General features: G+C 44.8%; 1 protein-coding gene across 2 annotated transcripts in view; it reads right to left on the bottom strand.

Moving 5' to 3' along the window:
* The window catches only part of GFPT1 (glutamine--fructose-6-phosphate transaminase 1), a 45,529-nt gene that overhangs the window by 7,834 nt on the left and 24,403 nt on the right, over window positions 1-13,292 (bottom strand). For both annotated transcript variants that reach the window (XM_032229136.1, XM_032229137.1), the window contains 8 exons: window positions 12,402-12,565; window positions 10,230-10,325; window positions 8,031-8,128; window positions 6,607-6,727; window positions 5,530-5,687; window positions 2,955-3,069; window positions 1,884-2,011; window positions 943-1,110 (listed from right to left, as the gene is read on the bottom strand). In XM_032229136.1, the coding sequence (XP_032085027.1) occupies window positions 943-1,110; window positions 1,884-2,011; window positions 2,955-3,069; window positions 5,530-5,687; window positions 6,607-6,727; window positions 8,031-8,128; window positions 10,230-10,325; window positions 12,402-12,565 (1,048 nt within the window). The remainder of the gene's footprint in view (window positions 1-942; window positions 1,111-1,883; window positions 2,012-2,954; window positions 3,070-5,529; window positions 5,688-6,606; window positions 6,728-8,030; window positions 8,129-10,229; window positions 10,326-12,401; window positions 12,566-13,292) is intronic.

The raw sequence follows: 13,292 nt of genomic DNA, 5'->3' as shown, positions 1-13,292 counted from the left end.
ATCCTCCCAGAAGAACACATTTGGAAATGTGGGGAAATTATTACAGACAAATCCAAAGTTAGTGTCAGTTCTGCCCCAACTTGGTCCCTTAAGCAAGAAACACCCTCAACTCCACTTGTAGCGAAAGGTATACTTTACTAAAAGGCCAAGTGGTTTACAGAATAGCAAAGCCAAAACTGAAGTGTGCACGCCAAATTTCTCCGGTTAACTTTCCCTGTCCAGTTCCTCCTCTTTACTGGTTCCTTATTGTCCAATTAAATTTGAATGGTTTGGGGGAGTGTCTCCAATGGCAGGCTGGTTGGTAAGCTGTTACCCATTCCATTCCCAGTGGCTTCACCTTGACTCTGGAAGGTACAATGAGCAGTCCGCCTCCCTCTTCCCATCCAGCTCCCCCCTCCCCCAATAGTTCATGGCAGGCTGACGGCTAACAGATGTGAAATTCAGGCATAAGATGGCAGTTCCAACATCCACCAAGAAGTCCCAAAGATGCCTTTTTCCAAAAGCAACTAGACGTTCATGTTTTTCATTGAAGACGTTTCGCTTCTCATCCATGAAGCTTCTTCAGCTCTGACTGGATTGTGGGGAATGGAAGGAACTGAAGACAGAGCTGAAGAAGCTTCTTGGATGAGAAGCAAAACATCTTCAAAGAAAAACAAGAAAGTCTTGAAAAAAGCATCTTTGGGACAATCAGGAAGGCTGAGAATCTCCATGGACATCCACCAAGAAGCTCCCATGTGGGTCTTCTCCGACTTATACGAGGCCCTTCATCTTTATGAGTAACTGCTTTGTTTTGTTAATAGTCTTGCTATTTTTTTCCGTTAGAAAGGAGGTCACTTCCCAGCTGGAGCAGACTAAAATAAAGTCAGCAGGACTCACCACCCTGTTCAATATTCCTGGGGGAGGGGGCAAACACCTAAGAGTCCCCTGGGCCCCTCTGCTCACCTGGCGTGCCATGACCTGCTGCAGAGCATTCTGGCACTTGGCATAGGTGTTGTCCCTCATGATGATCATAATGACGGGCATCAGCTTGTCCACCAGGGCGAGGGGCCCGTGCTTCAGCTCACCGGCCAAGATGCCCTCCGAGTGCATGTAGGTGATCTCCTTGATTTTCTAAGCGGAAGGAAGGCCTTCGTTAATCTCAGCTGCCTCAGCTGAAAACCAAAGTTCTCCCTGTTCTCCATCTTTCAAGAAATATACTATTCGTCCACGGAAAGTCACGTGTGAAGCTGCTACATGAGTTCCTTGTAAAAAAAAACAAAACAACCAACTGCTTCCCTTAGCTTCCTTCATTCTGTGTCCACTGTGAAGGAAGAAGATTGTGGATGCTTCAAGAGACGGCTTCCACATAGGATCGGCCAGAACAAACCCTTGGCTTCATTCTCCTATGGAATGGGAGTGGAGAGGGGGAGGAGGAGAGGAAGAGGAAAGGGAGAAGGAGGAGGAGAGGAGAGGAAAATGTAGGGAGGGGATGAGAGGAGAGGAAGAGGAGAGGAGAAGGAGAGGAGAGGAAAAGGAAAATCTGGGGAGGAGAGGAAAAGAGAAGGAGAAGAAGAGGAGGAGGAGAGAAAAAGAAAATGTAGAGGGGAGAGGAAAAGGAGAGGAGGAGAGGAGAGAATAGGACAGGACAGGACAGGACAGAAGAAACAAACTGCTGGCTGGGGAATTGTGGGAGTTGAAGTCCACCCATCTTAAAGTGGCCCAAGGTTGAGAAACTCTGGTTTAGATCTTTTGCTTTGATTTTGAAGTCTGTCCACATCCTGGTCCCTCTACATGACTATGAATGGCTTCTCTTTTCACCTCCACCCACACTTTATCTGCCCCCAAGGGACTAGGAACATTTTTCTCCCCAAGTGGTTCAACTGGGGGTTCCAGAGGATGCTCACCAGGGCCCCTTCTAGGCAGGTGGCATAGTGATATCCCCGGCCCATAATGAGGACGGACTTCTGGTGGTAGAGCTCGGTGGCCAATTTCTGGATCTCATCGTCCATGCTCAGCACTTCTTTGATCAGGCCTATAGAAAGGAACAAGAGGAGACCCTGCTTCCAAAGTGGACGTCTGACCCCAACCAAACCTTTGATAAGCTGCATCTTTAGAAAGTTGCAGTCAAAAACAGCCAGCAATGAGCACATAATGGGCAGAATCTGCAGCCCTGGGATCGGACCTCTGCTTTTTAAAGTGAGGGGCGGGGATTGCTGTCTTCAATCTGCAATCCAAATGAGGGTGCAGATGGCCTTTCTCGGGGGGCCCTACCCAAAGAGGGGGGACTCAGCAGAGAATGCTCATCCCTGAGACGGAATTCGTCAAACTTGCTACGGCCAACTTGCTGCGGAAAAAAATTAACTATTCAATTATTTTAAATTATTTTAATGTTTGTCATTCACATTTCATCTCGTCTCTCCTTGAGCATCCTTTCTTTCATGATTCTATCCAGTGGTGGGTTCCAGATCCCGTTCCAACTGGTACGGTTGGAACGGGCTTGGCATTGCCCACATGGATGCGCGCATGCGTTGTAGCTGCCAGCGACACTTCCGCAAGCCTCTGCAACGCTCCAGCTGCTTGTTGGAGCGTCGCACAGGCGCTGTATGCATATGCACAAAAGTGCCGAAGGCTTTAAAGGACAGGTAAGGAACTCGGGCGGGTGGGCCCTCCAGAGCACCATAGGCAGGGGGTTGGACTAGAAGACCTCCAAGGTCCCTTCCAACTCTATTATTCTATGTTTTATGTTCTACCTGCCCCAAAGACCTTTCCCCTCCCTTCACACACACCTCCCTGTGCTGAAGACACACTAGTCCGTTTGCCTGCCTGAAAAAGTGTTGCCACAAACCTCCCACACGCACTTATTTATTAAAATGTATGCGGCATCTCGCATAATTGACTCTGGGTGGCTTACAAGGCTCAGAGGAATAAAATTAAAATATTATTAAAATTGACCCTGTTGGCTGGGTGCGCCTTACCTGGCAGCAACTTGAGGCCTCGCATAATCTCTTTCCGCCGTTCTTGCATCGAAATTCTGTCATCGCACATCATGAGCGCAAACATGATGAGGGAGACAAACTGGCTTGTGTAGGCCTGGAAAAGAAGGGAGAATAAGGGCCCCCTGTTAAGCAGAAGCCACAAATCCCTCAAAGTCAATTCATGGCATGCCTGAGATTGGAATTAGAAATGCCTGAAAGAAAGAAACTGTTATTATATTATTAGAGAAGGTAAAACCGATAGGAAGGCAATGGAGAATGGAGAAGTACAAATACAGAAGGCGGTATAATTACTTTATATTGTTATGTTTGTTTTGTTTTTTTCTTTTTCTGTTGTGTTTTTCCCCCCGTTTTTCAAGATAAAACTGTTTAATAAAAACTTTTTTTTTTTCAAAAAAAAAAAAGAAATGCCTGAAAGAGCGTCCATCTTCTCCCCTTCTTCATCATCAGGAACAGAGCGACTGCACAGAGGTTTTTACAGAAATGGCTTGTCCGTATAATTACAAAAAAGCAAAAAGTTGTGATTTGATTTTAATGCCTTATTTTACTGTAACAGAGTTGGAAGTCAATGCTTCTTTTTTCTTTTTTTTTTCTCTTAGCCTTCCTCACTTCTTCTTTCCTTCCCTCCCTCCCTGCTTTTCTATTTACTTTGTATTTTGTATTTTCTAATACTTTATAATTCAATAAAAAAAATGTGGACCGACTGAAAAAGAAAAGGAATGGAACAACTGTAAAGAGTGAACAGTTCATTTAAAAAAAAAATCCCGCCTCATCGCTTTTATAAATAACTGAAGGCGGTGTACATACCTCACTGATTTCAGCTATAATACAATAGCAGAGTAGACGGGACCTTGGAGGTCTTCTAGTCCAACCCCCTGCTTAGGCAGGAAACCCCATACCCCATCTGTTTAAGACAGATGGCTATCCAACATCTTTTTAAAGACTTCCAGTGTTGGGGCATTCACAACTTCTGGAGGCAAATTCTGCTCCACTGATTCATTGTTCTCGTTGTGAGGAAATTTCTCCAAAGTTCTAAGTTGCTTCTCTCTTTGATTAGTTTCCACCCATTGCTTCTTGTTCTACCCTTAGGTGCTTTGGAGAATAGTTTGACTCCCTCTTCTTTGTGGCTGATATATTGGGAGACTGCTATCATGTCTCCCCTGATCCTTCTTTTCATTAAACTAGACACACCCAGTTCCTGCAACCGTTCTTCATATGTTTTAGTTTCCAGTCCCCTAATCATCTTTGTTGCTCTTCTCTGCACTTTCTAGAGCAGCGATGGCGAACCTTTTTTGGATCATGTGCCATAAGCGGGGGGAGCACAAGGGGGTCATGTGCGGGTGTGCTGCACCCATAATGCAATGTGCGACACCCCTCAGTGCGCATGCAAGCATGACAGCTGCAACATCCCATTTTTTGCATGCTGACCCCAACCTTCCCCCCTTTTTCCCCCAAGTCCCCAGAAAACCAAATTCCAATCCCCTTTTTTGAGCTGGGAGACACACAAATGTACAGTAATCCAAAATAGATTTAGCCTAATTTAAAACAAACATTTAAAACAAAAACCGCAGGCCAAAACTCTGTCAAATGGCCCACTGCAATTTTCTCTCCTCCTTTCCAAGCCCTATTTTGTGTATCCTCTGCTTTTCAGGCCCTTTTGGCAGCAGATTTGGACAGTGGGGAGGTTGGGGAGGAACCTGGGCCAGTCCTGGAGTCTGGGGAAGGCTCTGACGAGGGCTCTGTGTTGGAGGCAGAGAGGGGGCCGGGGCCGTCTGCCAGTTATCAGCTGCCTTCAGAGTCAGACATCTGTGGGGCAGAAGAACAGCTGGAGCCTGCTTCCAGGCTCTGCGCACATGCGCAGAGTTGTCAGACGAAGGGAACAGCTAAAGAACAGGGGTCGACTCGGGAGTAAGGCCACAGGTGAACGATGAATGGCCCCTCCCAAAGTAAAGAAAAGAGGAGCCAAAGGGAAGTGGAGTTTGCAGGAGACCATTCGTTTGCTTCATTGGTTCATGACTCTCCGAGACTCCTTGCCAAGTTCTGCAGATCTTGGCCTGGCAGCTCTCCAGGACAGGTAAGAACACGAGTTACATGTTCTTACCTGTCCTGCCTTTCTGACTATACATAAAACGGAGGCTTTTTCAGAATTGCAGCTGGTGATTAATTAATTCCTGGGACCCCCAACTCCTGTCCTTAAGAAAAGCAGAAGGGCCCAGGTGCAGTCAGCATGGGCACTCAGAATAAGAACTATTAAGCTGGCACCAGTAGTGGGATTCAGATTTTTCTACTACCGGTTTTGTGGGCGTGGCTTGGTGGGCATGGCAGGGGAAGGATACTGCAAAATCCCCATTCCCTCCAGATCAGTTGGGACTCGGGAGGCAGAGAATAGATGGGGGCAAGACCAGCCAGAGGTGGTTTTTGCCGGTTCTCCGAACTACTCAAAATTTCTGCTGCCAGTTCTCCAGAACTGGTCAGAAGCTGCTGAATGCCACCTCTGGCTGGCACACCTTCACACCAACCTGCCTATCCGAGCTGTCTCTATGCATAGGGTCCTCACCTTTGTGCTGGCCACCCCAATCTCTGGGCCTGCGTTGATATGCACCCCACAGTCCGTCTCCCGTGAAATGGAACTCCCGACGGTGTTGGTGATGCCCACGGTGAGGGCTCCCCTCTCCTTGCAGTACCGAAGGGCCATCAGGGTGTCGGCCGTCTCCCCTGCCGAGAGAAATGGATCTGGTCAACCAAGAAGGTGTTCCCAACAAGCGCTGAAGGTCTGTCAATGCAGGGGCCTTATTTCCACCTTCATTACGAACATGGGCCACACCTCAAAGACAAATAAATTAAGCTTGGCTCTCCAAAGTGACAGGGTCTCACCTTGTGAATGAACCTGGACGTGTCTCTTTTCCTTCAATATTTGGGAAGAAATTGTGGCCTGCCAGTGGCTAGTGGAGCTGGCAGCAGATTCAGACAGTGAGGAGGTTGGAGGGGAACATGGGCGAGTCCTGGAGTCTGGGGAAGGCTCTGAGGAGGGTTCTGTGTCGGAGGCAAAGAGGGGGCCAGAGGCATATGTCAGTTATCAGCTGCCTTCAGAGTCAGACATCAGTGAGGCAGAGGAACAGCTAGAGCCTGTTCCCAGTGTGCGCATGTGCAGAGTGGCCAAACGAAGGGAACAGCTAAAGAACATAGGTCAACTTGGGAATAAGGCCACAGGTGGACAATGAATGGCCTCTCCCAGAGGAAATAAAAGAGGAGCGACAGGGGAGTGGAGTTTGCAGGAGGCCATTAGTCCGCTTAATTGGTTTGTGACTCTCTGAGGCTCCTTGCCAAGTTTTGCAGATATGGGCCTGGCAGCTCTCCAAGCTATGGAGGGTCGACTCTATTCATACAGTTCATCTACCTTGATTAAAAAATATACCATGCTCCTTTGGGGTGAAGTTCTAATAGGAAGTGCTTTAGCCACCATAAGTTGGATCTATGCAGGTATATCTGACTTTATGGAGGTTCAAGCTGCTATTAGCACTACCTTTAGGAGAAGAAAAAAACAGTCTACAAGATAGGGAGTGTGGCTAAAACTTTGGGAAAACTTTGCATTCTTGTGTCAGCTGATCACCAAGGCCTCCCTTGGCCTTCTCACCTGACTGGCTGATGAAGAAGCAGACATCATCTCGGAAGACAGGAGTATTTCGATCCAAGAAGTCGCTGGCCAGCTCCACCATGACGGGAAGTTCGGTCAGTTCTTCGAGGACTTGGCGAGTCTGGGCAAGTGACGCAGGGAGGAGGATAGAGGGGAAAGGAAGAAACAGAATATACAATGAAAGCAGCAACAGCACTTAGTGCTTCATCTTAGAACAGGGTTCTCCAACCTTGGCAACTTTAAGCCTGGTGGATGTCAACTCCCAGAATTCCTGAGCTGGCCAAGTCCACAGGTCATGGCCCCCTTAGCAAAGCTGGCTGGGGAATTGTGGGAGTTGAAGTCCACTAGGCTTAAAGTTGCCATGGTTGGAGACCCCTGCTTTACAGCCCCCTCTAAGCAGTTTACAGAGTCAGCCTGTTGCCATCAACCATCTGAGTCGTTTTACCGGCCTCAGAAGGACGGAAGTCTGAATCAACCTTGAGCCGGTGAGACTTGAAATGCTGGCAGCCGGCGGGCAGCAGAAGTCACCTGCAACATTGCACTCTAACCACTGCGCCGCCGTAGCTCCTAAGTAAAGCATCACTCAGAAGCCGCAGGGCTATTTAAATACCGTATTTTTTTGAGTATAAGACGAACCAAGATTTTGAAAAGGGAATTTTTTTAAAAAAAGTTTGTGTACAAACTTTTTCACAAAAAAACGGGACATGCTGAGAGTTTGGGAGGCCTGCAAAGTGCTCCTGGGGGCTGCGCGGGGGTAAAAACTAGCAAAAAAATGGTCTGTTTTTGCTCGTTTTTGCCCTCCCCAGCCCTCAGGAGCACTCTACAAGCCTCCCAAACCCTCTGCATGTCCATTTTTTTGAAGGGGGCGGGGACTCGGGAGGCCAAAAATGCTGTATTCAGTGTATGAGAAGCACCCAGATTTTCACGCTCTTTTTTGGGGAGAAAGGTGTGTCTTATACTCTGAAAAATAGATATTTATTTGCGTATCATTCATTCCATCCACACTCTGGTAAATTAACCCTCTCATAGCAGCTCTTTCCCATTTCCATAGTTCCAGGTGCCAGGGTTCCACAAAACACCCCTGATGGCTACACATCCCCCACCTCCGTATAATCCCCCCTCCCATTTCCCCACAGTAGAAAGTTGTGGCAGGCCTGAAATCCAAAAAGAATATGGCTTGCAGCCTGAGCTTGGCACTAGCAAAACACCAGCACTAGTGAAAGACATAAAAAGGACACAAGGCTTCGGCTACATAGTTGTGGGTGTCATTTTGATTGCACACACACACACACACACACACACTGTGTGTGCATCATCAAGAAAAAGCTGCAGTCCCACCCAATAGCAGGACAGGCCTTTTCCTGCTGCAGAGCATTGCTAATTGTTCAGAAACTTGGAAACGCTACTGGAGCTCAGCTACTCACAGCGACGGCTGCATGGTAGCTCGTCCCACAAGCGATGAGGATCAGACGGCGGCACCGCTGGATTTCCTTGATGTGGTCTTTCAAACCCCCAAGGTTCACTGGGGGAAAAAAGAAGGCAAAGGCTTGGAGAAAACAGCCCAGAGAAGAGAGAGCAGGACAGCGTCGGTGTAAAAGGATCCTGCAGATTTCTTTAGCAACTCTTACAAAAGGAGGCTCACCCCAAAGAGAGTATATAGCCTTGATTGATGTGGGACTCAAGAAATGTAGCCTATGGATCTATTAGATTCAATAAGTCCTATGGATAACAGAAAGCCCCAGAAGAAAAGAGACGAACCAAAGTTTTCAGCTAGGGTGATTTCAAAATTTACCAGAAATATTTGTAATCCTGCTGAGCCGTTGCTAACTGTGAAATATGCATCAGGCGTGCCTCATTCAAAATTCAAGAAAGTAAACCCCAAACTCCATTTAATTAGAGAAAAGGTAATTTTGCTGGACATGAAAACAGCGAAAGTGAAGCAAGGTCTGAAGCAAAAAAGTGCCAACTTGTATATATCAAACGTTTACCCAAATCCCTCCCCCCCCAGTTACCCCCACCCAACGTGCAATCTCCAACCCCCAAGGATGTCACGTGGGGTGCATCTTCAGGTAGCCTCATTCAGCTGGTATGCAGAGACGGTTGGCCTTGACCAAACCCAAGGCATGCGCAGAAGATTGTGAGAACAAAACTCCCTTTGTGATATCTCCACCAGCACCTATTCCCCTCCCAAATACCATGAGCCCCCACCTTCCCCGTTACTATGACAGCCGATAGCAAACATGCAAAGTTAGAGGTGCCAACTGTGAAATATAGGGTTTTTTTTTGCAAAATGTATACTTGTATGGATTCGTTCAAAACAGGAACAATGACACTGTTGGAAATGAGGAATTGAATGTAATATACACAGATGTAGTGAAGTTGTGAAGCTGGGGAATTCTGGGAGTTGAAGTCCACAAGTCTTAAAGTTCCCAAGTTTAGACACCTCTGGGTTAGAGGAACAGTATAAAGATTCAAGATCAGCTCAGGGCCCTTTGATTTATAGCAGTCCATGTAGAATCTGCTGTGAACCATTGGCCCATTGCAATGACTTATTAATGCAAGTATATTACCACTATTGTATCTTTTATATCTATTCATTTTTAATGTTCCGAATTATTAGAAACAAATAAACCTCTGATCTTAAAGTAAGGATTATTGCTTGCATTGTTGCCTTTGCTTCCTACTGGAATTTTCCTGTGACATTGTAATTGTACATCACATATACAACAAAATTGGCTTTAGCTTCACTGGTGCAATCCATGACAAGAAATACAAACAACATAAATAGTATAACCGATAATCTCAATGCAAGCAATTAGGAGAAAAAAGAAAAAGAAAAACTAGTCATACATTTCCATGTGTGCGTGGAGTGATTGAGGTTGTGTTTTAGAGTCTGATAGCCCAAGGATAGAAACTATTTTTAAACCTATTTGCTGGCTATCCTTCGATGTCTTCTGCCCGATGGTAGAAGTGCAAAGAGACACTGACCAGGACGTGAAGCATCTCTGAGTATCTTCCTTATTCTGCTAAAGCAGCGAGACCTGGCGATGTCACTCAGTGATGTTAGACGGCAACCAACGGTTTCTTGTTCCAAATTGATCCCTCTCTGTAGTGCCTTCCTGTCTGCAGCAGTTAAACCAGCCTACCTACTATCCTGCAGTATGTGACGACACTTTCTATGGTGGACCGATAGAAAGAGGTCATCGGCCATTGTTCCACCTGATTTTTCCCGCAGAACTCTAAGGAAATGAAGACTCTGTTGGGTCTTGCCAATCACCAGGGATGTGTTGTTGAAAAAGGCCATTGGTTAGTAACAAAATATGCTCCAAGGCTTTCAAAGCAACCTCCAGGGATAAACAGGGAGAAAAACAGCCAGAGGTATTGATTATGGGACGAGTTGGCCCACAGCAAGCTTATTAGTCAAGATTTACTGTAATGGAAGAAAATAATTTGCTCACAAGCAGAGAAGCAGTTATTGTCATTTTCCAATGTTAGAAGACCATCTACAGATCTTCTCTGCGAATGAAACCTATCGCATTCAAATCACATTTGGAAAGATAAGAGTTTTGTGTAAAAATAATAATCTGATTTTTCTGAGCCGAAGACAATTCCGAAGCCTTTACCTGTGTAGTCATCGAAGTTGACTCTTCCTCTCATGGTGTTCACGACAGATTCTGGCTGCTCAAAGATTTCTTTTTGCATGAATGAACTGAAGTTACCTTGGAAGAACAAACAGGAATTTCACTGAATAGAGGCAACCTGCCCTTCTCATTTTGGAAAAAAAAGCCACTCTCAGCCCAATTCTACATCCAGAACACAATAAAAAAAAACATTTCACTGTTCTGAAAGTGTAAACCTACCGTGTCCATCATATACAGAAAATGCGTAATATGTTTTGGCTTTGATCTTTAACGCAAAGGCACACCTGTTGTTTTCTTTTTAAAATTCACGCCTGGGTTTATAATTCAGGTAATATTTTAAAATGGAATTAAGTCTATTTACTGTCACTCGAAATGTGGTTTAAGTTACCTGAAGTCTAAAAAATTTCTTTCAAAACGTGACCTCTGCACTAGTCCATAATATTCCATTGTTATGAACCAAGGCTGGCAAAAAAGACACTGGTTTCCTATTGGTAGAACTACACTAAAACCATCCCTTTGGGTACAGATATGATTGACAAGAAGTTAGGAACTTAACATTCACTCTACTCTTGAAGGCTTTTTAGATATAAAGGGATATTACTGGGGTACTTTAACTTTTATTAAATTTTAGGAACAAAATCCATGGTTAACACAGTGAAACTCGAATTTTTAAACTGATTAATTTCATTGGACATGCAAGAAGGAAGAACTTTTTGGCGATGCTTTGATCCTGCAATCCAACACATATTTATCTGGAAGTTAAACAGCGTTCTTAGGACTTCCCTCCTCAGTAAATGTGTAAAAATGGCTCTTTCATTATTTTTATTTGAAAATCTGCACGCTGCCTGCCTTACAATGTTTTCCCAAGGGAGTTTACAATAATGACAAACAGCAGAAATAAGATTAATGAAAAGATAACCTTGGTATACAAAGAGGGAAGTAAAATGAAAAGTTCTGGAAGAACTGAAAGTGTGTCTTGATGCACAAAGTGCAAAAGCAACATCTAAAAGAAATCATACCAGGAACCATCAGGATTTAGAAACCATTGTTTATGGCTTATGTTGTGTCATTTCAGTTAATGGGACTTATTTAGCAAGTCATGGTTAAATCAACTGTGAGTCCTTTTGAAATTGAATGATTTAATTAAACGAAGATTGGTTAAATTAAACTAAGTTTCATTTAAAACCCAATGGGTCAATCCCACTTCTGTCAGAAGATCCCCAATTCATCTTATCGGTGTTGTTGGCACGGTTAGAAAGAAAAACAGTTTATCAACTGCTGAGGGAAGACGGCAACAATAAGTCAACAAATCAATAAATGAAAAACAATAAATCAAATGGGTGGAAACTAATCAAAGAGAGAAGCAACCTAGAACTAAGGAGAAATGTCCTCACAACGAAAACAATGAATCAGTGGAACAACTTGCCTCCAGAAGTTGTGAATGCTCCAACACTGGAAGTCTTTAAGAAGATGTTGGATAACCATTTGTCTGGGGTGGTGTAGGGTTTCCTGCCAAAGCGGTGGGTTGGACTAGAAGACCTCCAAGGTTCCTTTCAACTCTTTTATTCTAATTCTATTCTACTCTACATTACTCTTATTCTATTATATATTCTATTTTCTGTTCTATTCCATTCCATTCCATTATCCCTTATTCTATTCCTTATTCTATTCCATTCTATTCTCTTATTCCTTTATTCTATTCTTTCATTCCAATATTCTATTCTATTCTTCCTTATTCTATTCTATTCCATTCCATTATCCCTTATTCTATTCCATATTTTATTCCATTCCATTCCATTCTATTATCCCTTATTCTATTTCATATTCCATTCCATTCCAAACCAGTCCAATCTATTCTAAATGAGAAATGTATCCGTCCTCTACTGGCTCAGTCCTTTTGGAGCGGAGGTGCCATGCCTGGACCATGCAGAGGAGCTCATGGAAGGATCTGGATTCCAACTGAATAGTTATGAAAAACAGACCTTGAATAGGCCAAATGGGTCCTACCTGAGAGCACCAGGAGGAGCCTTCTAAGGACCTCCTAGCCAACAGGCCACAGAAGATAAAGATGGTAGATGTACACATAAAGGAGCCGTGAACACATCAGAAGCAGCCTGGGGAGCGAAACGCTTGAAAAGTCCCAACCCTCTGTACCTTTCATGATCTGTTGGAGCTCCATCTGGAGGGTTTGAACCGCCCGGCCAGGGTGATCCCCAACATTTCTCTTGATGCGATGGATGGAGAGGCGGCCCTCGACTACGGCTGCCACGTCGTCATCCTCCAGGAAAATCACCCTGTTGGTGTGTTCGATCACAGCACTGCAAGAGAAGGGTGGAGGATGACTGAACCTCTCTCGAAGGAACCCAGAAACAAATTGAGAATGGGACACTCATAGGAGGGGAGGGGAGAAGGATTTTTCCCCCTAAAAAAATGGTGCCAAAACCAAATGAGATCTAGAGAACTGATGCTATTATTTGTACTCCTTATATCAACCATGCCCTTGAGCTACGGTGGCGCAGTGGTTAGAGTGCAGTACTGCAGGTGACTTTTGCTGACATCAATTTGGCAGATCGAATCTCACCAGGCTCAAGGATGACTCAGCCTTCAATCCTTCCAAGGTCAATAAAATGAGGACTCAGATTGTTGGGGGCAAGAGGCTGACTCTGTAAACCGTTTAGAGAGGGCTGCAAAGTCTAAGAGCTATTGCTACTCAAATGTTTTACTTAACATTCCCATGAATGAAAAGTAGGGTGATTTATGAAGGAGAACCATTCATGATAAGACTTCAGTATTCCCTAAACTTTGTTATTTTACTGAAAGAGACTTTCCAGCTTGTAGAACAGCTTCATTCTCAACTTCTTCTGCCGCCTCCCTCCTCTAAGGAATTCAGTGCAATGTTATCTGACACAAAGTCCATGGAGAAGCTAGATTCACTAAGGAATGGCATTACCAACTTAACAACTGCAGTGATTCACTTAACCACTGTGGCAAAGAAGGTCTTAAAGGGGGTCAAAATTCACTTAACCACAGTCTTGTTTAGGAATA

Source organism: Thamnophis elegans, chromosome 13 (assembly GCF_009769535.1).
Source record: "Thamnophis elegans isolate rThaEle1 chromosome 13, rThaEle1.pri, whole genome shotgun sequence".
NCBI lineage: Eukaryota > Metazoa > Chordata > Lepidosauria > Squamata > Colubridae > Thamnophis > Thamnophis elegans.
This window is presented reverse-complemented; position numbering and strand designations above follow the sequence as displayed.